Source organism: Corvus hawaiiensis, chromosome 29 (assembly GCF_020740725.1).
Source record: "Corvus hawaiiensis isolate bCorHaw1 chromosome 29, bCorHaw1.pri.cur, whole genome shotgun sequence".
Taxonomy (NCBI): Eukaryota; Metazoa; Chordata; class Aves; order Passeriformes; family Corvidae; genus Corvus; species Corvus hawaiiensis.
In genome coordinates this window covers 2176800-2202627 of record NC_063241.1, presented here as the reverse complement: position 1 = coordinate 2202627, position 25828 = coordinate 2176800, and the positions used below count along the sequence as shown (strand labels likewise).

The following is a 25828-nucleotide window of genomic DNA, read 5'->3' as shown; positions in this document are numbered from 1 at the left end:
CCCCCAATTCCCCCCAGAATCAGCACAGGCCGCCCCCAAAATCTCTCCCCACCCCCTCACCCGCCCCTCCCCAGGGGAATTCTTCGGGAATTCGGGAAGGTGCCCTTGCCAAAGTCTCTGGAAAAGGGATACAAAAGCTTTAACCATCCATGGAGCGAAGGGAGAGAGAGAAGAGGGGGGCTGGAAAAGAAGGAAAAAAGGGGCAAAAAAACCAACCCACAACACAAGGAGGAAGCGGCGGCGTTACAAAACCAGCGGGGCCGGGGCTGCTCCGGCCGCGGGGAGCGATCCCGGCCTGGAAAACCCAAGGAATTTCGGGCTGGGAAGGGGACAGGCGGCCGTTTGAAATGTTTCTTTTGTCTGTTTGGTGGTTTTGTCGTTGTTGTCGTCGTTGTTTTTTTCTCCATGTTTGCCGTTTGTTTCTCTTGGTTTCTCGCGGTCTGTTTCTCCCCGGGAGCGGAGGCACCAGTAGGGCCCAGTAGGGCCCAGTACGGCCCAGTATGGCCCGGTGGGAAGGGGTGAAGGGGCGGGGGGGGGGCAGCCGGGGCTATTTCTGTCCGCTGATGGACTGGGATATGGAGCGGGGCGGGATCATATCCAGCAGGTATTCCCGCTGCCGGTCCGCCAGGCTGGACGCTTTGTGGCCCCCGATGCCGGCGTTCAGGTACGCGATGTTCACTCCTGGAAAGCACGGAGCCTCGGCACCCCGCGGATCCCACATGGATCCCCCGCGGATCCCTCAGAGCCCACAGGATCCCACAGAGCCCACACGGATCCCTCAGAGCCCACACGGATCCCACAGAGCCCATACAGATCCCACAGAGCCCACACGGATCCCACAGAGCCCACACGGATCCCTCAGAGGCCCCACGGATCCCTCAGAGCCCACAGGATCCCACGGAGCCTACACGGATCCCACAGAGCCCACATGGATCCCCCACGGATCCCACAGATCCCACACTGATCCCTCAGAGCCCACACGGATCCCACAAAGCCCACACGGATCCCTCAGATCCCACACAGATCCCACAGACCCCACACGGATCCCACAGATCTCACACGGATCCCACAGATCCCACACGGATCCCTCAGATCCCACACAGATCCCACAGACCCCACACGGATCCCACAGATCTCACACGGATCCCACAGATCCCACAGACCCCACACGGATCCCACAGAACCCACACAGATCCCCCACGGATCCCACAGAGCCCACACAGATCCCACAGATCCCCCACGGATCCCAGAGAGCCCACACGGATCCCCCACGGATCCCACAGATCCCACACGGATCCCACAGATCCTCCATGGACCCTAAGCACTCCGTGGATCCATGGATCCCACACAGATCCCTCAGATCCCACATGGATCCCACAGGGTGGGAATTCCCAAATTCGGCCTGGAAATCCAGTGGGCGTGGCCTGATCTGTCCCATGCTGCTCATCCCATCCCATCCCATCCCATCCCATCCCATCCCATCCCATGGACCCCATCCCATGGATCCCATCCCATCCCATGGATCCCACCCCATGGATCCCATCCCATCCCATCCCATCCCATGGACCCCACCCCATGGATCCCATCCCATCCCATCCCATCCCATGGATCCCACCCCATGGATCCCATCCCATCCCATCCCATCCCATGGACCCCATCCCATGGATCCCATCCCATCCCATGGATCCCACCCCATGGATCCCATCCCATCCCATCCCATCCCATGGACCCCACCCCATGGATCCCATCCCATCCCATCCCATCCCATGGATCCCACCCCATGGATCCCATCCCATCCCATCCCATCCCATGGACCCCACCCCATGGATCCCATCCCATCCCATGGATCCCATCCCATCCCATCCCATCCCATGGATCCCACCCCATGGATCCCATCCCATCCCATCCCATCCCATGGACCCCATCCCATGGATCCCATCCCATCCCATGGATCCCACCCCATGGATCCCATCCCATCCCATCCCATGGACCCCACCCCATGGATCCCATCCCATCCCATGGATCCCACCCCATGGATCCCATCCCATCCCATGGATCCCAGCCCGTACCTGGCATTCCCAGGAGCCCTCCTGCCACGGAGAGCTGCGGGGCCTGGGCAAAGTTGGACAGCATGGAGCGGGCGGAGGTGGGAATTCCGCGCTGGAGGCTGCTCTGGGGCTGCGGGGCCTGCGGGGCCGGACACGGACACGGACACGGACACGAGAGGCGTTGGGATTGGCAGGAAGGGGGAGAAAGGGCGGCCATCCTGCTCCACCCCCATGATCCCATCCCATGGATCCCATCCCATCCCAACAGTCACATCCTATGGATCCCATCCCATGGATCCCATCCCAACAGTCACATCCCATGGATGCCATCCCATGGGTCCCATCCCATCCCATGGATCCCATCCCATGGGTCCCATCCCATAGATCCCATCCCATGGATCTCATCCCATCCCAACAGTCCCATCCCATCCCATCCCATGGATTCGATCCCATCCCAACAGTCACATCCCATAGATCCCATCCCATGGATCCCATCCCATCCCAACAGTCCCATCCCATCCTCCTCATCCCATGGATCCCATCCCATCCCAACAGTCCCATCCCATCCCATCCCATGGGTCCCATCCCATCCCAACAGTCACATCCCATGGATCCCATCCCATCCCATGGATCCCATCCCATAGATCCCATCCCATGGATCTCATCCCATCCCAACAGTCCCATCCCATCCCATCCCATCCCATCCCATCCCATCCCATCCCATCCCATCCCAACAGTCCCATCCCAACAGTCCCATCCCATCCCATCCCAACAGTCCCATCCCATCCCATCCCATCCCAACAGTCCCATCCAATCCCATGGATCCCATCCCATGGATCCCATCCCATCCCATGGATCCCACCTGCCGGAGCGTGTGGTGCCGCAGGATCCCGTCCTGTTTGCCGACGCTGGGCACGGCGGGCGCGGCCGTGGGGGACAGGGCCGCCTGCTGCTGCAGCCGCTGCTCGATCTCCTGCGCCGGGAACGCCGAGCCGCTCAATCCCATGGAATGCTGAGCCGCTCAATCCCATGGAATGCCAACCCACTCAATCCCATGGGAACGGCGAGCCGCTCAATCCCATGGAATGCTGAGCCGCTCAATCCCATGCGATTGCCAAAACGCTCAATCCCATGGAATGCCAACCCGCTCAATCCCATGGGAACGTCGAGCCACTCAATCCCATGGGAATGTCGAGCCACTCAATCCCATGGGATTGCCAAAACGCTCAATCCCATGGAATGCTGAGCCACTCAATCCCATAGGATTGCCAACCCACTGAATCCCATGGGAACGCTGAGCCGCTCAATCCCATGGGATTGCCGAGTTCCTCAATCCCATGGGAACACCAAGCCACTCAATCCCATGGAATGCCAACCCGCTCAATCCCATGGGAACGCCGAGCCGCTCAATCCCATGGAATGCAGAGGTGCTCAATCCCATGGGAACACCAAGCCACTCAATCCCATGGAATGCCAACCTGCTCAATCCCATGGGATTGCCGAGCCGCTCAATCCCACGGGAACGCTGAGCCGCTCAATCCCATAGGAACGCGCTCCCCTCGGAGCCAGGACAGCCCCGCAGGCTCCTCTCCCTTCCCAGCACACATCCCATTCCCACTGCCCCGATTCCAGCTCGGATTCAGGGGTTTTATGCCCCAAACCCGGTGATTCTGGGTTGTTTTCCCCTCCAGCCCTCATTTATTCCGGGAATGCAGCAAATCCTCCTCCCACAAACAGCCCAGCACATGGAAAAGCAGCTTCCTGAGGGAAAAACAGGGATGAGCGGCTTCCAGAGGGAAGGGAAAAGCGGGGGAAAGGGGGAAAAGCTGCGCCCGGACTGCCCTGGGGGAAATCCAGGGGGAACTGCATGAAGGGAATGGGATGCTCCAGAATCTCCGGACATTGGAAAAGCCACGTGGCAAGCTGGGCATCCCCACGGAGCAGCCAAATTCCAGGATCATGGAAAATGTGGGTGGAGATGTGGGATGGGGTGGGATGGGGTGGGATGGGATGGGATGAGCAGGATGGGATGGGATGGGATGGGATGAATGGGATGGGATGGGATGAATGGGATGGGATGGGATGGGATGGATTGGGATGAGCAGGATGGGATGAGATTGGATGGGATGGGATGAGCAGGATGGGATGGGATGAATAGTTTAGGATGGGATGGGATGGGATGAGCAGGATGGGATGGGATGAATAGTTTAGGATGGTTTGGGATGGGATGGGATGAGCAGGATGGGATGGGATGGGGTGGATTGGGATGAGCAGGATGGGATGAGCAGGATGGGATGGGATGAGCAGGATGGGATGGGATGAATAGTTTAGGATGGTTTGGGATGGGATGGGATGAGCAGGATGGGATGGGATGGGGTGGATTGGGATGAGCAGGATGGGATGAGCAGGATGGGATGGGATGAGCGGGATGGGATGGGATGGGATGGGATGGGATGGGATGGGATGGGATGAGTAGTTTGGGATGGGATGAGTAGTTTAGGATGGTTCAAGATGGGATGAACCAACTGGAAGGGGCCGTGCCGGGTGCTTTGGGATGAGCCGTGCCGGGCGTTTGGAACGACCGGGACGCGCTGCAGCTCCCGGCCGTGCCGTGCCATTCCGGCCGTTCCCGGCGATCCCGACCTGCTCCTGCTGCAGGGCCTTGACGAAAGCGTTCTTGAGGCGATTCGTGTGCTCGGCCTTGAGCGCCTTCTTCTGGTTGGAGGTCTGGCACTGCTCGCACAGGATCCGCCCGCCCTTCTCCTGCTTCCAGTGCGGCGTGAAATCCGTGCGGCATTGCGCGCACACGAACGGCTCCACGCGCGGCACCGCCGGAGCGATCTTCCCTGGAAAACACGGAGAACACAGCCAAGGGTCAGGATCTGGCACGGATCTGGCACTGCCAGGGAGCTCTTCCCTGGAAAACACAGCCAGGGGTCAGGATCTGACATGGATCTGGCACTGCCAGGGAGCTCTTCCCTGGAAAACACAGCCAAGGAGCTCTTCCCTGGAAAACACAGCCAGGGGTCAGGATCTGACATGGATCTGGCACTGCCAGGGAGCTCTTCCCTGGAAAACACAGCCAGGGAGCTCTTCCCTGGAAAACACAACCAGGGTCAGGATCTGACACGGATCCGGCACTGCCAGGGAGCTCTTCCCTGGAAAACACAGCCAGGGTCAGGATCTGACACGGATCCGGCACTGCCAGGGAGCTCTTCCCTGGAAAACACAGCCAGGGGTCAGATCCTGCACTGCCAGGGAGCTCTTCCCTGGAAAACATGGAAAACACAGCCAGGGAGCTCTTCCCTGGAAAACACAGCCAGGGGTCAGGATCTGACATGGATCTGGCACTGCCAGGGAGCTCTTCCCTGGAAAACACAGCCAGGGAGCTCTTCCCTGGAAAACACAACCAGGGTCAGGATCTGACACGGATCCGGCACTGCCAGGGAGCTCTTCCCTGGAAAACACAGCCAGGGTCAGGATCTGACACGGATCCGGCACTGCCAGGGAGCTCTTCCCTGGAAAACACAGCCAGGGAGCTCTTCCCTGGAAAACACAGCCAGGGTCAGGATCTGACCCACAGGAACAGGAATTCCCAAAGGAAGAGGTCGGTGGGTTGGGAGAAAAGCACTGGGAATGGATGAAGTGCTGGGAGCAGCGGGATGGGGCGGAGATCGGGGCTGGGAGACCAGGAATTGGGGATGAAAGGCTGGAATTTGGGGCTGAAGTCCTGCGGATATGTGGAAATCCTGAGAATTGGGTTGAAATCATGAAAATCAGGAGTTAAACGCCAAGAATGGGGCTGAAATCATGGAAATCTGCCGAAATCCAAGATTTTTGGCCTGAAATCCTGAAAATTTGCACTGAAACCCTGGAATTTTCAGCCAAAATCCCGAAAATGCCACGTGAAATCCCACAAACCCCATCTGAAATCCTTCAAACCCCTCCAAACCACCCCCAAAATTCCACCATCCCCCCTCCGTACTCCACCAACTCCTTCTAAAACCCTCCCAATCTCCCCATCAAAACCCCCCCAGAGCTTCACCCTAAACCCCACGATTTCAACCCGAAACGCCCCGAATCGGTGCTGAAGCCTCCCGGAATTCCCACGCGGCTGCGTTTTCCCATCGGGAATAACCCCGGGAATGCCGACCTTGGCTGTCGATGACGCTCTGCACCACCTCCTCCAGCCCCACCATGTAGATGAACTCGCTGTTGGCAGCGCTGGGCAGGAAGTGCAGGAGAGGAGCCGGAGGCTTCGGGGGTGGGATTTCCAGGAGAGTCTTTTCCAGCTGCTTCCGGAGCGCCAGCTTGGCGGCCGCTTGGGAATTGGCGGCGTCGGAAAGAGCGCTGGGGCTGGGAAGCGGGGAGGACACGCGGGCCACCGAGCCCGGCTGCATGTGAGAGGCGAGGTTCATGTAGATGGCGGAGGACGACGAGCGCTGGCACGGCACCGAGGAGCCGGATTGCTGCGGGGAGACGGGAGTGAGGCGGGAATTCGGGATAAAGGGGGGTGAGGAGAGGGATTGATGGGAATGAGGTGGGAATTCGGGATAAAGGGGAGCCGGATTGCTGCGGGGAGATGGGAATGAGTTGGGAATTCGGGATAAAGGGGGGTGAGGAGAGGGATTGATGGGAATGAGGTGGGAATGAGGTGGGAATGAGGTGGGAATTCAGGATAACAGGGGGCTGAGGACAGGGATTGATGGGAATGAGGTGGGAATGAGGCGGGAATTCAGGATAATGGGGGTCTGAGGAGAGGGATTGATGGGAATGAGGTGGGAATGAGGTGGGAATTCAGGATAATGGGGGTCTGAGGAGAGGGATTGATGGGAATGAGGTGGGAATGAGGCGGGAATTCAGGATAATGGGGGTCTGAGGAGAGGGATTGATGGGAATGAGGTGGGAATGAGGTGGGAATTCGGGATAAAGGGGAGCTGGATTGCTGCGGGGAGATGGGAATGAGTTGGGAATTCGGGATAAAGGGGGGTGAGGAGAGGGATTGATGGGAATGAGGCGGGAATGAGGCGGGAATGAGGCGGGAATTTGGGATAAAGGGGAGCTGGATTGCTGCGGGGAGATGGGAATGAGGCGGGAATTCAGGATAAAGGGGGGCTGAGGGATTGATGGGAATGAGGTGGGAATTCGGGATAATGGGGAGCCGGATTGCTGCGGGGAGATGGGAATGAGGTGGGAATTTGGGGGTTCGAGGAGCTGGACTGCTGGGAGGAGATGGGAATGAGGTGGGAATTCGGGATTCGGGGGGCTGAGGAGAGGGATTGATGGGAATGAGGTGGGAATGAGGCGGGAATTTGGGATAAAGGGGAGCTGGATTGCTGCGGGGAGATGGGAATGAGGCGGGAATTCGGGATGAAGGGGAGCTGGGTTGCTGCGGGGAGATGGGAATGAGGCGGGAATTCGGGATAAAGGGGGGCTGAGGGATTGATGGGAATGAGGTGGGAATTCGGGATAATGGGGAGCCGGATTGCTGCGGGGAGACGGGAATGAGGCGGGAATTCGGGATAAAGGGGGGTGAGGAGAGGGATTGATGGGAATGAGGTGGGAATGAGGCGGGAATGAGTTGGGATCTCAGGATAATGGGGGGCTGAGGAGAGGGATTGATGGAAATGAGGTGGGAATTCGGGATAACAGGGGGCTGAGGGGAGGGATTGATGGGAATGAGGTGGGAATGAGGCGGGAATGAGGTGGGGATTTGGGATAATGGGGGGCTGAGGGGAGGGATTGATGGGAATGAGGTGGGAATGAGGTGGGAATGAGCTGGGAATGAGTTGAGAATTCAGGATAATGGGGGGCTGAGGGGAAGGACTGATGGGAATGAGGTGGGAATGAGGTGGGAATGAGGTGGGAATGAGGTGGGAATTTGGGATAATGGAGGGCTGAGGGGAGGGATTGATGGGAATGAGGTGGGAATTTGGGAAAAAGGGGAGCTGGATTGCTGCGGTGAGACGGGAATGAGGCGGGAATTCGGGATAATGGGGGGCTGAGGGGAGGGATTGATGGGAATGAGGTGGGAATGAGGCGGGAATGAGGCGGGAATGAGGCGGGAATTCGGGATAAAGGGGAGCTGGGTTGCTGCGGGGAGACGGGAATGAGGTGGGAATTTGGGATAATGGAGGGCTGAGGGGAGGGATTGATGGGAATGAGGTGGGAATTCGGGATAATGGGGAGCCGGATTGCTGCGGGGAGACGGGAATGAGGCGGGAATTCGGGATAAAGGGGGGTGAGGAGAGGGATTGATGGGAATGAGGTGGGAATGAGGCGGGAATGAGTTGGGATCTCAGGATAATGGGGGGCTGAGGGGAGGGATTGATGGAAATGAGGTGGGAATTCGGGATAACAGGGGGCTGAGGGGAGGGATTGATGGGAATGAGGTGGGAATGAGGCGGGAATGAGGTGGGGATTTGGGATAATGGGGGGCTGAGGGGAGGGATTGATGGGAATGAGGTGGGAATGAGGTGGGAATGAGCTGGGAATGAGTTGAGAATTCAGGATAATGGGGGGCTGAGGGGAAGGACTGATGGGAATGAGGTGGGAATGAGGTGGGAACGAGGTGGGAATTTGGGATAATGGAGGGCTGAGGGGAGGGATTGATGGGAATGAGGTGGGAATTTGGGAAAAAGGGGAGCTGGATTGCTGCGGTGAGACGGGAATGAGGCGGGAATTCGGGATAATGGGGGCCTGAGGGGAGGGATTGATGGGAATGAGGTGGGAATGAGGCGGGAATGAGGCGGGAATGAGGCGGGAATTCAGGATAAAGGGGAGCTGGGTTGCTGCGGGGAGACGGGAATGAGGTGGGAATTTGGGATAATGGAGGGCTGAGGGGAGGGATTGATGGGAATGAGGTGGGAATTCGGGATAATGGGGAGCCGGATTGCTGCGGGGAGACGGGAATGAGGCGGGAATTCGGGATAAAGGGGGGTGAGGAGAGGGATTGATGGGAATGAGGTGGGAATGAGGTGGGAATGAGGTGGGAATTCGGGATAATGGGGAGCTGAGGAGAGGGATTGATGGGAATGAGGTGGGAATTCGGGATAACAGGGGGCTGAGGGGAGGGATTGATGGGAATGAGGTGGGAATGAGGTGGGAATTTGGGATAATGGAGGGCTGAGGGGAGGGATTGATGGGAATGAGGTGGGAATGAGGTGGGAATGAGGCGGGAATTCGGGATAATGGGGGGCTGAGGGGAGGGATTGATGGGAATGAGGTGGGAATGAGGTGGGGATTTGGGATAATGGGGGCTGAGGAGCCCCGGGAATGCTGGGATCCATCCGAGGGGCCACAGGGGTTGGGGAATCCCGGGAATTGCAGAGGGAGAGGAGCTGTGAGAGGGTTCGGCCTTGGGGTGGCGGTTCAGTACAAACCGGTACAAACCGGTACAAACAGTGCCCAACCAGCCCAAACCAGTTCAAGCAGGTACAAACTGGTACGAACCAGTGGCCAGCCAATCCAAACCAGCGTCCAAACCAGTGCCCAAACCAGCCCAAACCAGCCCCAACCAATGCCCAAACCAGCCCAAACCAGTCCAAACTAACCCAAACCAGTGCCCAAACCAGTCCAAACCAGTCCAAACCAATGCCCAAACCAGCCCAAACCAGTCCAAACTAACCCAAACCAGTGCCCAAACCAGCCCAAACCAGTCCAAACCAGTGCCCAAACCAGCCCAAACCATCCAAACCAACCCAAACCAGTGCCCAAACCAGCCCAAACCAGCCCAAACCAGTCCAAACCAGTCCAAAGCAGTGCGCACCGGTTGGTAGTTGATGGCGGGGCTCATCCCGGGCGTGGAGCTGCGGACCAGGCCGGGCTTCTGGGGCCCGCGCTGGCCCTGGAGCTGGGCGGGGCTGGGGGCGATGACGCGCTGGGACATCAACATGTGCGGCAGCGCCGAGCTGGCGGCCGAGCGGATGACGCTGTGTCCCTGCCGGGAATCCACACGGAACCACGGGATAATCGCGGAATCACGGCATCAGGGAATAATCACGGGATCGTGGGATCAGGGAATAATCACGGGATCATGGGATCATGGGATCAAGGAATCATGGAATCATGGGATCATGGAATCAGGGAATTATGGAATCACGGAATCATGGAACCATGGAATCACGGAATCATGGAATCATGGGATTAAGGAATCATGGAATCATGGGATCATGGAATCAGGGAATCACAGAATCATGGAACCATGGAATCACGGAATCAGGGAATCATGGAATCATGGGATTAAGGAATCATGGAATCATGGGATCATGGAATCAGGGAATCACAGAATCATGGAACCATGGAATCACGGAATCAGGGAATCATGGAATCATGGGATCACGGAATCACAGAATCACAGAATCATGGAATCATGGGATCATGGGATCATGGAACCATGGAATCACGGAATCAGGGAATCACGGAATCATGGAATCATGGGATCATGGAATCACAGAATCACGGGATCATGGAATCAGGGAATCACGGAATCACGGAATCATGGGATCAAGGAATCATGGAATCATGGGATCATGGAATCATGGAATCATGGAACCATGGAATCATGGGATCATGGAATTATGGAATCACGGAATCAGGGAATCATGGAATTATGGAATCACGGAATCATGGAATTATGGGATCATGGAATCACGGAACCATGGAATCATGGAACCATGGAATCACGGAATCATGGAATCAGGGAATCATGCAATTATGGAATCACAGAATCATGGAACCATGGAAGCAGGGAATCACAGAATCATGGAAATATGGAATCACGGAATCATGGAACCATGGAATCATGGAATCACGGAACCATAGAATCATGGAACCATGGAATCACGGAATCAGGGAATCACGGAATCATGGGATCAAGGAATCATGGGATCAAGGAATCAGGGAATCATGGAATCACAGAACCATGGGATCATGGATCACAGAATCACGGGATCACAGGATCATGGAACCATGGAATCACGGAATCAGGGAATCACGGAATCACAGAATCATGGAACCAGGGAATCAGGGAATCACATCCCAGGAACCACCGGAGCGGCTCCGGAAGCGGCACGGAACAGCCCCGCAGCGCTGCGTGAGCTCCGGAACAAAATAACAGCAAAAGGAGGGAATCGAGGCAAACTGGGAGCTCTGATTCCACTGATCCCTGGAATTCCTGCTTATCTGGAATCCCGGTTAATTTCTAAGCCCCAAATCCCTCGCTTTTTCCCCAAACTGGGTTGGATTTTGAAGGATTGTGGTCCTTTGCCCAGCTCAAGCTGACGCACCCCTATTTCCCACGGGATTGCTCCATGGTCAAGGAAAAGGGCAGGAATCCACGGAGCAAACGCTTCCAGAGGCTTTTCCCGTGGGAAAAGCAGGAAGGCTGCAGGCGTTGGAGAATTCCCACTCCAGCTGGGCCACCGGACATCCACAGAATCACGGAATACCCAGATCCACAAGGATCACCGAGCCTAATTCCTGACAAACCCAAAATCCAACCCCAAGCACCAGGAATTGGCGGGAATTCCTCAACCTCTTGGAAAAAGCCCCTCGGTTGAGTGGCTCATCCAACAGTTTTTCCAGGAAAAACGGGAAGGCTCACCTGTAATGTCCTTAAATTCTGCGGCTCCACCCCCTGAGCTCCAGGCCGGGAGGGAATCTTGGACAGGCCCTGCTGTCCCACATGGGCGGGAGAGGGCTGGACAATGGACGCGGCGTTCTGGACAACGGGAGTCTGGGAAGGAGAGGCGGGATGAGCGACCGGAGCGGGAATCCACGGACAGAGCCGTGCAGCCCTTCCCGTTATCCCGCCCGTCGCCGCCCTTCACCTTCTGCACCACGTTCTCCTTCTGGAGTTGGCTCTGGCGCAGCTTTTTCAGGAGCACCAGCCGGGCTTCCTCCAGCCGCAGCTCATCCCGGAGCTGCTTGATCAGCTGCTGCCGCTCCTCCAGGCTTTTTCCCTGGAAAACACCGGATTACCGGGAAGAACGTGAGGAAGGGAGCGGGAGGAAGCTGAATCCGAGAGGGAATTTCAACCACGGCTGCAAGAACCGGGCTGGCCGCAGCTGGGATTTGCTCAGAAACGCCTCAAATCCTTCACTGCCTCCCCCTTCCCCGCTCTCCGTGGCTTTCCCGGGATGGAATTCCCGTTCCCTCACCTTGAACATCTCCAGGTTGGCTGCCTTGAGCCGCTCCTCCATGCGGGAGCTGGAGCGGGGGCTGGAGGCCTCGTTGTCCGACAGGACGATGATGTCCGGGGACGGGGTCAGGCGGCCCCGGTCCTGGTCACTGCAGGGAGGAAAACGAATCCCACTGAGCCGGGAATGTGGAATTTCGGGAGCCCCGCTGAGCCGGGAATGTGGGATTTGGGGATTTTGGGAGCAGGATCCCACTCGTTCCAGCACGGATCCGGAGCAGAGCGCGGCTCCCACGGACACCGGGAGGGAAGGACTCCCCTAATCCCCCATCCAGGTCTCTCTCCAGGGGTGCAAATTCCACCTGGGAATCAAGTGGGAATCAGGAGCGCATCCCGATGCTGGGATGGGAGGGAACGGCAGGGATATCCCAGCCTGGAATTCTCATCCTCACTGCAATGGAGAAGGGGCTGAGCCCCACCCCCGTTAATGCCACTGCTCCAAGCCTATCCCAACCCCAATCCATTGGAAAAGCTCATTCCATAAAGGAAAACTTGGCACGAATATCCAACTGATCCGTGACCAGGATCGGGAAACAAAAGGAGCAGCAGGGAAAAGAAAGAAACCAAGAATCAGTGGTGGAATCCAGCGGGATCCAGGCGGGATCATCCCAGGGAAGGAGAAGCCAAGAAAAGCCCTTTGTTATCCTGGATTTCATTCCTGCTGCTGGAGAGCCTTGGAAAACTGTGGGATAATCCAGCGTGGAGCAGCGGGAATGCTGGGCTGGGAGGTAATTCCAGCTCCCTGGAAGGTCCTTGGAGTGAGGGGAGACCATGGAATATCTCATCCCAAACTTTGAGCTCGGAACGCCCGGGAGGGAGCACGGAGCCGATGCCAGCTCCCGGATTTGGCTGCTCCAACGGCGGGAAGATGCTCGGAGCTGGGATTGCCTCATCTCCCGAACATTCCAGCGCTTTTTGTGGATATTCCAAAGTACCACAGCACGGAGCTGCCCCTGCCCCAGCGGAAGAATTCCAGAGCATCCCAAGGAGATGGAGCCAGCGGGAGCCCATCCAAGCAATCCCAACCTGCATCCCAGGAGCTCCAAACTGGGCTGGCACATCCGGAGCCATCCAGCACTGGGATCCTGGGTTTTCCTGGATCAGGGCTGTCCTACGGCTCCTGGGGATAGTTCTGCAGGAGCATCCGGATGCATCCCGGCTGGATTATTGACATTCCATCAGGGGAATAAGGCAGGGCCAGAGTCCAAATCCAAGAGGGAAAACGGACCCGTCCACGCGGAATCACCGAGTGTGGCTGGATCCTCGGATTCCCTTCGTCCAGGGAAGAGCAGCATTCCAACAGAATCCCTGGAAGAGGAGCCACAGCGAGGGAGGCGGGCAGAGCTGAGGAGACGTGGAGCACATTCCCAAGGAAAATCCAGGAAAATGAGACATTCTCAGGCTCACTTCTCAACGATTTCAGAGCTCAGAGCGGAACATTCCCACCTCTTCCCAGGGCAGATTTCCCGATCCAAGTGTCCGTGTCCAATGCTGGATAACCTCACATTGTACAATATCCGAGGAATTCCGCTGAGGATGGACGCAGCCCACGGCTCCAAGGACACTTCCCACCATCCCAGGCTGCTCCAGGCCTCATCCAGCCTGGCCTTGGACACTTCCAGGGATGAGAAATCCACAAATCCCTGGATAACCTCTGCCACCCCTCACAGGGAACAATTCCTTCCTCATTCCTTCCCAATTATCTCCCTCATCCTGCCATTCCGAAGTCCCTCCCAACTCTCAGCACCACCGCAAGGGACTCTCCGGGACCCATCCCAAATCCCATTTAATTCCCAACCCGGCTCCTCCCACCCCGCCAGCTCCCGGAATTCCCGGCACCCACCTCCTCCTGGCGCTCATATCCACGGGCTCATCGTTGATGTTCTCCTTGCCCGGCCGGGCCGCGCTCCGCCCGTCCCCGTGGGGCCGCAGGCTCCCGTTGAGCTTCTCCTCGTATCCCTTGATCCCATCCGGCTTCACCGGGAGCTCGTGGGGCACCTCGAGCCCCGCCAGGTCCTTGCGCTTGAGCAGCGCCAGCATCTTCAGCCTCTCCATGGCCTCGTGTCCCTCCATCTTCAGCCGCTTGGCCAGGACGTCCTCGCGCTCCTCCGCCGGCTCCAGGCTGCGCTTGAGCAGGTTCAGGCGCAGCGCGTCCTCCGTCATCCGGTCCATCCTGAGGGGAAGGGCAGGGACAGCGTCAGTGCCAGGGATCCCAGGGAACCTCCCCCAGACCCCATCCGAGCTCAGCTCGGCTTCCTCAGGGAGCTCTGGAATCTGCAAGGAGCTCCAACCCCTCGGAGAGCTCCAATCTCACAGCGCTCCGACCCCTCGGAGAGCTCCGATCCCCTCATGGAGCTCCGACCCCTTGGAGAGCTCTGATCCCCTTGGAAAGCCTCCATCTCCTCATGGAGCTCCGACCCCTTGGAGCGCTCCAATCTCACAGCGCTCCGACCCCTCGGAGAGTTCCGATCCCCTCATGGAGCTCTGACCCCTCGGAGAGCTCCAACCTCCTCGGAGAGCTCCGATCTCACAGCGCTCTGACCCCTCGGAGAGCTCTGATCCCCTCACGGAGCTCTGACCCCTCAGAGAGTTCCGATCCCCTCATGGAGCTCTGACCCCTTGGAAAGCTCCAATCTCACAGAGCTCCAATCCCTCGGAGAGCTCCAATCCCCTCATGGAGCTCTGACCCCTTGGAGCGCTCCGATCTCACAGCGCTCCAACCCCTTGGAGAGCTCCGATCCCCTCATGGAGCTCTGACCCCTCAGAGAGCTCCAACCTCCTCGGAGAGCTCCAATCTCACAGCGCTCCGACCCCTTGGAGAGCTCCGATCCCCTCACGGAGCTCTGACCCCTCGGAGAGCTCCAACCTCCTCGGAGAGCTCCGATCCCTGCACGGAGCTCTGACCCCTCGGAGAGCTCCGATCTCACAGCGCTCCGACCCCTTGGAGAGCTCCGATCCCCTCATGGAGCTCTGACCCCTCGGAGAGCTCCAACCTCCTCGGAGAGCTCCGATCCCTGCACGGAGCTCTGACCCCTCGGAGAGCTCCGATCTCACAGCGCTCCGACCCCTTGGAGAGCTCCGATCCCCTCATGGAGCTCTGACCCCTTGGAAAGCTCCAATCTCACAGAGCTCCAATCCCCTGGAGAGCTCCAATCCCCTCACGGAGCTCCGACCCCTTGGAGAGCTCCGATCCCCTCATGGAGCTCTGACTCCTTGGAAAGCTCCAATCTCATGGAGCTCCGACCCCTTGGAAAGCTCCGATCTCACAGAGCTTCCAACCCCTCAGAGAGCTCCAACCTCCTCAGAGAGCTCCGATCTCACAGCGCTCCGACCCCTTGGAGAGCTTCGATCTCCTCATGGAGCTCTGACCCCTCGGAGAGCTCCAACCTCCTCAGAGAGCTCCGATCTCACAGCGCTCCGACCCCTTGGAGAGCTTCGATCTCCTCATGGAGCTCCGACCCCTTGGAGAGCTCCGATCTCACAGCGCTCCGACCCCTTGGAGAGCTTCAATCCCCTCATGGAGCTCCGACCCCTTGGAGAGCTCCAACCTCCTCAGAGAGCTCCGATCTCTTCATGGAGCTCTGACCCCTTGGAGAGCTCTGATCCCCTTGGAAAGCTTTGATCTCCTCATGGAGCTCCGGCCCCTTGGAAAGCTCTGATCCCCTCACAGAGCTCCAACCTCCCCAGTTCCTACCCAGGTCTGGAGCTTTCCCCTCCGAAAGGCCCTGAAATTCCCGAGAATGGTGGCACAATCCCTCCTTCGGGATTAAACCCCATGGATGCGGCTCAGCAAGGACGGCGAGCTGGGATGAACCCCCTCGGGAGCCTTAGAACGCCAGGAAATCCCCCACCGCGCGGTTTTCCAGGCAGGAATGCTCGGCAGCTCCGAGGATGGAGGCGCAGGCAGGTCCATCCCTGCCCTCCCACCTCTCCGGCTCCCCCCGCCTCGGCTCCAGGTGCAGGAATGCCCTCCGGAAAACAGGCGGGAGCCGCGGAGCCCATCCCAACCCCATCCCAAGCCTGGAGCCCATCCCAACCCCATCCCAATCCTGCTCCCAGGCTGATAAGGAACCAGCTCCGACAACAAAGAGCCACGGAAGCTCCACCTGCAAACCAGCCGGGCAAGGCCTTTCCCTGCAGAGCGGGGCTGGGACCGGGACAAACACCTGGGGAATAGCTGGGGATTCCATGTGGCTGGCTCGGGAACACCAGGAATTATTTGCTCCGCAGGGAACACAAAGTGTCCGTGCTCCGAGTGGCCACAGCAGCCGGATCCTGGGCACCTGGAGCTGCTCCACACCTGCCCAGAGCTGGCTCCGAGTCATTCCCGGGATAAAGCTTCCCTGAGCCCAACTCCTGCCAGGAGAAGGCTCCGGCTCGGGTGTAAATCCCTGGAATGACACATCCATCCAGCCGGCACACGAGTTCAGCTCCCGCTGGAGACACCAGAGCAGGGCAGGGCAGCAGGAAAACCGATGGAAATCCCAACTATGATCCCCAAAAAAGCCGGACGGAGCCTCCAAGGGAGCACCTGGGGCTCTTTCCTACCTGCCCATCCCGTCTCTCCGCACGTCTCCCAAATTTAGCCCGGCAAGCCGGGACAGGCTGCGGGAGCCGCTCCCGCCCCCGTCCCGCAGGAGTGACCCCGAGGGAATCGGGGATGTTCCAGACACCCCGGGAGCGCTCGGAGCCGCGCCCAGCGCTGCGGCTGGAGCCGCTGGGAACGCGCCAGGATCCCGGGAGCGCAGCCAGGAACGGGAATGAGAGAGCAGGAGGAGGAGGTGGGACAGGTCCACAGGACCAGCATCCCACAGGATAATCCCTGCTGGGAATAACGAGCTCCCCATGGACAGCTGGACTGAGCACGGAGCCGGGACCCAGCAGGGACATCCAGGATCTCCTGGGCCACTAACCTACTGTTCGTCCTCGCCATGGGATGGAAGGATCCCGCAGGAATTCCAGAGATCCCCGGTCCCTCACTCACACGGACACTTCCTGCTCCATCATCAAGGCGGTGCCACGATCCCGATCCCCCCAGCATTCCCACAGCCCCCAGCATTCCCGAGCATCCCGGCAGCACCCCCAAACCCCCCCCAGCATCCCGGGATCCCTGGGACATTCCAGCTCCACGCAGAGCTGGATGAGGAGGCAATCATTTGGGAAGTGACGGAAACACCGGGATGGAGAGGGAAAACCAGGTGGGAAAACAAGGCGGGAAAACAAGGCCTTGTCCAAGAAAACCACGGGAACAGTGCTCACATCCCGACGGGAACAGTGCTCACATCCCAGTGGGAACAGCGCTCACATCCCAATGGGAACAGTGCACACATCCCAATGGGAACAGCGCTCACATTCCAGTGGGAACACTGCACACATCCCAATGGGAACAGCGCTCACATCCCAGTGGGAACACTGCACACATCCCAATGGGAACAGCGCTCACATCCCAGTGGGAACACTGCACACATCCCAATGGGAACACTGCACACATCCCAGTGGGAACAGCGCTCACATCCCAACAGGAACAGCGCTCACATCCCAATGGGAACACTGCTCACATCCCAGTGGGAACACTGCACATATCCCAATGGGAACACTGCACACATCCCAATGGGAACAGCGCTCACATCCCAATGGGAACAGCGCTCACATTCCAATGGGAACAGCGCTCACATCCCGACGGGAACACTGCACACATCCCAATGGGAACACTGCACATATCCCAATGGGAACACTGCACACATCCCAATGGGAACAGCGCTCACATCCCAACAGGAACAGCGCTCACATTCCAATGGGAACAGCGCTCACATCCCAGTGGGAACAGCGCTCACATTCCAGTGGGAACACTGCACACATCCCAATGGGAACAGCGCTCACATCCAGACAGGAAGAGCACTCACATCCCAATGGGAACACTGCACACATCCCAATGGGAACACTGCACACATCCCAGTGGGAACAGCGCTCACATCCCAATGGGAACACTGCTCACATCCCGATGGGAACAGCGCTCACATCCCAATGGGAACAGCGCTCACATCCCAATGGGAACACTGCTCACATCCCGATGGGAACAGTGCTCACATCCCAATGGGAACAGCGCTCACATCCCGACGGGAACAGCGCTCACATCCCAGTGGGAACAGCGCTCGCATCCCAGTGGGAACACTGCACACATCCGGACAGGAACAGCGCTCACATCCCAGTGGGAACACTGCACACATCCCAATGAGAACAGCGCTCACATCCCGATGGGAACACTGCACACATCCCAGTGGGAACAGCGCTCACATCCCGATGGGAACAGCGCTCACATCCCAATGGGAACAGCGCTCACATCCCAGTGGGAACACTGCACACATCCCAACAGGAACAGCACTCACATCCCAATGGGAACAGCGCTCACATCCCAGTGGGAACACTGCACACATCCCAACAGGAACAGCACTCACATCCCAATGGGAACAGCGCTCACATCCCAGTGGGAACAGTGCTCACATCCCAGTGGGAACAGCGCTCACATCCCAATGGGAACACTGCACACATCCCAGTGGGAACACTGCACACATCCCGACGGGAACAGCGCTCACATCCCGACGGGAACACTGCACACATCCCAATGGGAACAGCGCTCACATGCCGATGGGAACACTGCACACATCCCAGTGGGAACAGCGCTCACATCCCGATGGGAACACTGCACACATCCCAACGGGAACAGCGCTCACATCCCAGTGGGAACAGCGCTCACATCCCAACGGGAACACTGCACACATCCCAATGGGAACACTGCACACATCCCAATGGGAACAGCGCTCACATCCCAACAGGAACAGCGCTCACATCCCAGTGGGAACACTGCACACATCCCGATGGGAACAGTGCTCACATCCCGACGGGAACCAGCAGTGGGATTTCAGGAGGAGCCCAGGGATGTGGCCCCGCTCGCAGGGACACGGCTCCAGGGTCTCCCAAGGGTTCCCAGCGCCCTCCCCTCCGGTATTCCAAACAAATCCGAAGCGTCGTTAGCAGGAATGGGGCCCACCACTATTTAATCCGCTCCAGAGGTTTTCCAGGCTCAGCCAGATCCAATAAAATTTAAATTAGGCTTCGGATTCGGTATTGAATGGGGCCCTTTGGCTGGAGGGGGAAGGGGAGGATCCAACTGGGAATTTCCAGAGCACTGGGAAAGCCAAGGGAGAGCTCCTGATTCCATCCAGAAATCCGCAGCAAAGAGCAGGAATTATCCCGATCCCGGGGTATCCAGCGGGTCTGGAGGCCGGACAGGCGGGAGGTTCAGTGCTGGCCCTGCTCCGGTCTCGGCACATCCCAAACCGGATCATCCGGCTCTGCCGCCCTCCGGCACCGCGCTCCCGGGGATCCAGCACATCCCAGGGAACAGCCTCGGCCTCTCCCTTCAGCCTCATCTAAAAAACTCCTCCTCGTTGGAACCAAATTCCCAAATGGTGGCAAAACTCATGGAAAACTGGAGTTAAATCCATGGGGCTGCCTCCGACCGGGATTATCCCTTCCCTGAGTGCCCAGAAACGGGAACCTGGAGCTGGGGTAGAGCCAAGATTCCAGAGGCTTCCAGGGTGGGATGAGCGGGGTCGGCTGGACTGGCCCGGCTGACCTTGGAATGTTTTCCAAGAATCCCGGTCTGCCAGACGCCGCCTCGCTCCGTCCCGACGGCGATTCCCGATTCTCCGCGGGGACGCTGCTCCCATCCATGGCACCACGCGCTCCTCGGCACGTTCTGCTGGCTCCGGGCGGTTTTCCTGCTCCGAAGGGCCCGGCAGGACGGGTTTGGCGTTCCCAGACAAACAAAGCAGCACCCCGTTTTCCATGGATAGTGGATGCGGCGCCCACAGGGGAAAAAAAAAAAATCCAACAACAACAACAACAAAAAAAAACCCCTCAGCGGGAGGATTTGAAAAGCTGGAACGAGCGAGTTGGGGCAAAGAAAGGAATATTCCAAGGAGAAGTGGGAATATCCAGGGAGAGATGCAGCCAGGATGGAAAATATCCCGGGATTTACCCGATGGAATCCAGAACCGAGGCTTGGCAGCACCAGGAGTTCATTCCGGCCGCAGTTTATCCAGGGAAGTCCCAGGGGGTTCCAGCCCCTTCCCAGCCTCCTTGGAGCTGTTTGCTGTGGGGTCAATCCCCACGTTGGTCTTCCAGCCCCAATTCCCAGCCTCGGGCCCTCTGGAGCTCATGGAGGGCTTGTAATTCCTGATCCACCACCAGGAATGATCCCTGATCTGCCTCGAGGGATCCCTGATCCGCCACGAGGGATCCAAGTGTTCCCAGTGCCACGAGGTCTCCCCAGCACCCTCCAGTCTCCCGATCCCGCTCCAGCAGCGCTGGGAATTCCACCAAGCGGAGCTGCCGGCAGTCCCGGAGGAGCCGAGGTGGATCCCTGGGATCCGAAGGAGCGAGGATGGGAAATCAGGGACAAACCAGCTCAGTGCCTGCTCTGCTCCTTGGGAAGCCTCTGATATTCCCAGGAAGAGGCACCTGCGGCAGCCTCAGGGGACCCGGAGCATCCCAAACCCTCGGAGGAGGGAGATTCCTGAGAACTCCGGCCTTTCCCGACTGCAGCCCAATGACGCTCTGGCTTCTGCTCCTGGATCTGGGATCCACCACAAGGGATCTGATCCGCACGGGAAGGAGGGACACCCCGGAATAGTCCAAGCACGGTCTGGAAGGGCGGAGCACCGGGAATTCCACTCCAAGGATTCACCCCGCACCCCCAGGAACACCAGTGGATCCCGGTTGATCCCAGCAGATCCCGGGAGGCTCTCATCCTCCACCCAAGCAGCTGCGGGGCTGCTCCCAGCTCCAGCCCAGACTTCCCAGCAGGAATAAGCCCTGGAGGCAACACAGGATCCCCAAATTCCATTTGGGGCTGGAATTGCAGAATTAATCCAAACCCAACCTGATCCATAAAGCCCCACGGGAGCATCCATCCCCAGAGCCAGGGTGCTCCGAGAGGTTCCAGCCCCATCCCAATTGCTCCAAATCCAGGAGCTGCTCCAGGACATCCTCTGGATATCCAACCCCGTGAAACTGATGGAATAAAAGCCACTTAAAATCCTGTTTTCCCGGGATCAGGAACCAGCGAGATCCAACTCCTCCAACTCACCTGGGCGTGCTCCCGCTGCCCAAACCCCTTCCCCCCCGCTCCAAAATCCCAGGATCCCCCGTCAAGCCCCGCTGATCCCACGGGAAATCCGCAGGGTTGGCTCCTCATCCGGAGCCGTCCGGCTGAAATCCCGCTCCAGGGGCTTCCCGGAGGCCGGCACGAGGCGGCTCCGATTCCATCTGGGCTCGGCACATCCCGACGTCGGCGTCGTGAAACGCGTTCCAGCACGGAACACAAAATGGCTGGCTCCCAGGGCGAGCATTCCCAAGGAATGCCAGGAAAAGGATAATAACCTAAAAAGGTAATTAGGATTTAACGGCTCGGCGGCCGGGAGCGGGAGCCGGAGCGGGATCCGGGAACGCCGCTGGAAAGGGAAGGGGGGAAAAAAAAACCAACTCCACGGTTGAACAAAAACCGGGTTGCTCCCAATCCCGCTGCTCCAGGGAGGTGTCCGGGAATCCTGAGGAACGCCCGGTTCCGTGCAGGAATTCTGAGGCAGGTAAGGGAGGCTCAGGGTGGCTCGCGGAGATTTTCTCCGGAGCGGGATGAGCACCGGGATTTAAAGCAACGCCAAACAAAGGGAAAATCCCTGAAAAGCCCTAAAAACGGCCCCGGAGCCATCCCGGAATCTGCAGGGACAGGGCAGCTCCCGGGAGGGAAAGGGAGCGGGAAAAAGAAGAAAGATTTGGGAAGACAAATGGGATGGGAGCGGGCACTGGGATGTGGCAGAGTGGGAATTCCTATGGAGCAAAGTGCTCCAGGAGTACTGCTGTTCCCAGATCCCAGCGTGGGGACGCCTGTCCCGGCTCCGACACACTGGGCCCAGAGTCTGGATGCCCCAGATTCCGGATCCCCCGGAGCCTAGATTCCCCAGAGCCTGGATCCTGCGGATTCCGGATCCCCCAGAGCCTGGATCCCCCAGAGTCCGGATCCCCCAGAGCCTGGATCTCCCAGAGTCTGGATGCCCCAGAGCCTGGATCCCCCAGATTCCAAATCTCCCGGAGCCTGGATCCCCCGGATTCCAAATCTCCCAGAGCCTGGATCCTGTGGATTCTGGATCCCCCGGAGCCTGGATCCCCCAAAGCCTGGATCCTGCGGATTCCAGATCCCCCAGAGCCTAGATCCCCAGGGTTCCGGATCCCCCAGAATCCAGATCCCCCAGAGCCTGGATCCTGCGGATTCCAGATCCCCCAGAGCCTGGATCCCCCAGATTCCGGAACTCGCAGAGCCTGGATCCCCCGGGTTCTGGATCTTCCAGAGCCTTGATCCCCCAGAGCCTGGATTCCCTGGATTCCAGATCCCCCAGATTCTGGATCCCCCAGAGCCTGGATCCCCCAGATTCCAGATCCCTGCCACCGGCTCAGGATGTCCCCGGATTCTGCAGCTCCGGGTCAAGTACAGAACGACCGATGGGAAGCAGGAAAAGTGGGAAAGGAGGAAAATCCTCTCCTCCTCCCACCCCCAAAAAGTGCTTCCCTTCCCTCCTAAGTTTGCGTTCTTATCCAACTCCATTTCCCGGGAGCAGGGAATGCCGGGGCCATGTCTGGCCTCGCACCTCGTCCCATCCCAGGATTTTCTGGGATGCCAGAGGAGAGCGGGAATTCCAGAAGCCACTTTATGCCCTGAAATGGGGGGGAAAGACCCAAAAAACTCCACAAAGTCTGAAAGAGAGAGAAAAAATTCCAGGAGATGCAGCTGGGACGGCCCGTTTCGGGGAAAACCAGCTGGAAAACGCTCCGGGAAAATCAAATCCAATAAAAAATGATGGGATCGAAGGTGGGGGGGGGGAGGGAGCGCCCGGCTCCGGCCCCCTCCCCATCCGGGATGACGCAGACTTCCCAGGCTTCCTTATATAACGCTTCCCGATTTCCTCGACTGCGGGCGCTGCCTTTGTGCGGCCGCTCCGGCTCCGGCTCCGGCCGGGCCATCGATCACCGATCAATAACCCGATCAATAACTCAATCAATATCACCAGGAAGCAGGAGTGGGGGGGGGGGGGGTGGGGGTGACACCGATCTAAGGCGTCGTTATTCCCGGCATTTTTGTCACCCCTCGAGCTGGCGACAGGGAGGGTGGGATGGGATCATTCCGGCGGAATAGCGACGGTGGGAGCGTGGATGAGGTGGGGAAGGAGGTGGGGGGGAAGGGGAGAAGGGAATCACGGATCGACTCCAACAGCAAATCCCAGCACCGGCGCTCGTTTTCTCCTTAAAATATTCCCTCGAGACATTCCCTGTTCCGTTGGCAAAAAAAATAAAAAATTCAAACAAAACCAACCAAAAAAAAAAAAAAAAAAAAAAAAAAAAAAAAAAAAAAAAAAAAAAAGCGGAAAAATCGCTTCGCTCATCCATAAGGAAACCCTTTTGTCCGGTCCGAATTCCCGGTCTCACGGATACTTACAGGTACAATATTCCCGCTGCTTCGAGTTGTCAAGAAAATTAAGGAGCAGAGCGGGTGGGCTCGGGAAGGGCTCGGGAAGGAGCCGGAGGAGCTCCGGGCTGGGAAGGGCCCCGCGCTCCATCGCCCCGCGGAGCCGCAGCCGCAGCCGGAGCCGCGCTCCGAGCGGGCACTTCCCTGCCAATCATGCGCGTTCTGTTTTATTAAACAAAAGAAAAGGGGGATGCTGACTTTTTCCCATGATGCCTCGCGGGGCAGGGAAAAAGAGAAGGGGAAAAAAAAAAAAAAACGGGAATAAAAAAAAAAAAAAAATTGGAATGACAAAAAAAAAAAAAAAAGAAACCAAAAGAAAATTTAAAAAAAAATAAATGAAAATAGATAAATGCGGTAACGGCCGGTTTGGCACATCCTGACATGGAATTGGCTCTGGATTTTGGGAGGGGGGGGTTAATTTTTCCTGGGATTTCGGCGTTGGCGCGGCCGCCCCCTCCCCGCTCCCCCTCCCCCCGCTCCTGGCCCCCCGCCAAACTTTGTCTTCATTCATGGAAGCTCCTTCCCTCCCCTGGAATTTTAACTGTTTCCCTCCCAAAAAGGAGGGTCGGGGCCTCGACGCTGGTGCCGGGATCCGCCCCTCCCATTCCCGAAAAAACGCGGCCCGAGGTTGGGTCCGACAGTGGTGGCAGAGCAGCCTCGGGATCACTCAGTCCATGGCCGTGCTGGAGAGGATGGCGAGGGATCCCGGGAATGTGCGGAGGGATCCCAGGAATGTGCAGAGGGATCCCGGGAATGTGCCAAGGGAGGTGGATGAAGATGCTGAGGGAGGTGGATGAAGATGCTGAGGGATGTGGATGAAGATGCCGAGGGAGGTGGATGAAGGTGCCAAGGGAGGTGGATGAAGGTGCCAAGGGAGGTGGCTGAAGATGCTGAGGGATGTGGATGAAGGTGCCGAGGGAGGTGGATGAAGGTGCCGAGGGAGGTGGATGAAGGTGCCGAGGGAGGTGGATGAAGGTGCCGAGGGAGGTGGATGAAGATCCTGAGGGAGGTGGATGAAGATGCCGAGGGAGGTGGATGAAGGTGCCGAGGGAGGTGGATGAAGATGCTGAGGGAGGTGGATGAAGGTGCCGAGGGAGGTGGATGAAGATCCTGAGGGATGTGGATGAAGATGCCGGGGGAGGTGGATGAAGATCCTGAGGGGAGTGGATGAAGATGCCGGGGGAGGTGGATGAAGATGCTGAGGGAGGTGGATGAAGGTGCCAAGGGAGGTGGATGAAGATCCTGAGGGAGGTGGATGAAGATGCCGGGGGAGGTGGATGAAGGTGCCAAGGGAGGTGGATGAAGATCCTGAGGGAGGTGGATGAAGGTGCCAAGGGAGGTGGATGAAGATGCTGAGGGAGGTGGATGAAGGTGCCGAGGGAGGTGGATGAAGATGCTGAGGGAGGTGGATGAAGGTGCCGAGGGAGGTGGATGAAGATGCTGAGGGAGGTGGATGAAGATGCCGAGGGAGGTGGATGAAGATGCCGAGGGAGGTGGATGAAGGTGCCAAGGGAGGTGGATGAAGATCCTGAGGGAGGTGGATGAAGATGCCGAGGGAGGTGGATGAAGATGCTGAGGGAGGTGGATGAAGGTGCCAAGGGAGGTGGATGAAGATCCTGAGGGAGGTGGATGAAGATGCTGAGGGAGGTGGATGAAGATGCTGAGGGAGGTGGATGAAGGTGCCAAGGGAGGTGGATGAAGATGCTGAGGGAGGTGGATGAAGGTGCCGAGGGAGGTGGATGAAGGTGCCGAGGGAGGTGGATGAAGATGCCGAGGGAGGTGGATGAAGGTGCCGAGGGAGGTGGATGAAGATCCTGAGGGAGGTGGATGAAGATGCCGAGGGAGGTGGATGAAGGTGCCGAGGGAGGTGGATGAAGATGCTGAGGGAGGTGGATGAAGGTGCCGAGGGAGGTGGATGAAGATCCTGAGGGATGTGGATGAAGATGCCGGGGGAGGTGGATGAAGATCCTGAGGGGAGTGGATGAAGATGCCGGGGGAGGT

The 25828-nt window shown here is 58.2% G+C and overlaps 1 protein-coding gene and 2 long non-coding RNA genes across 6 annotated transcripts in view; 2 read left to right on the top strand and 1 right to left on the bottom strand.

The window, feature by feature from the left end:
• Window positions 1-116: 116 nt before the first annotated feature.
• GATAD2B (GATA zinc finger domain containing 2B) overlaps window positions 117-25828 on the bottom strand; it is a 34234-nt gene continuing 8522 nt past the window's right edge. Inside the window, exons 1-11 of one of the 3 annotated variants that reach the window (XM_048289075.1) lie at window positions 23798-23989; window positions 14090-14419; window positions 12209-12338; window positions 11879-12010; window positions 11653-11784; window positions 9817-9987; window positions 6202-6517; window positions 4692-4894; window positions 2911-3021; window positions 2070-2187; window positions 117-681 (exon numbers count right to left, since the gene is read on the bottom strand). In XM_048289075.1, coding sequence (XP_048145032.1) covers window positions 548-681; window positions 2070-2187; window positions 2911-3021; window positions 4692-4894; window positions 6202-6517; window positions 9817-9987; window positions 11653-11784; window positions 11879-12010; window positions 12209-12338; window positions 14090-14418 — 1776 coding nt within the window. In that variant the 5' untranslated portion in view covers window position 14419; window positions 23798-23989 and the 3' untranslated portion in view covers window positions 117-547. Of the gene's footprint in view, window positions 682-2069; window positions 2188-2910; window positions 3022-4691; window positions 4895-6201; window positions 6518-9816; window positions 9988-11652; window positions 11785-11878; window positions 12011-12208; window positions 12339-14089; window positions 14420-19882; window positions 20046-23797; window positions 23990-25828 lie in introns of those variants that run through there. The other 2 variants (XM_048289073.1, XM_048289074.1) reach the window with 2 other exon arrangements.
• On the top strand, window positions 6539-7038 carry LOC125318405. The gene is made up of 3 exons (XR_007200335.1): window positions 6539-6588; window positions 6642-6764; window positions 6962-7038. It is a non-coding gene; the product is annotated as an uncharacterized LOC125318405 (long non-coding RNA).
• Window positions 7792-9121, top strand: LOC125318406. Of its 2 annotated transcripts, none has more exons than XR_007200336.1 (4): window positions 7792-7815; window positions 8214-8316; window positions 8912-9014; window positions 9088-9121. It is a non-coding gene; the product is annotated as an uncharacterized LOC125318406 (long non-coding RNA). The 2 variants fall into 2 exon arrangements; XR_007200337.1 differs by lacking the exon at window positions 7792-7815 and adding an exon at window positions 7876-7910.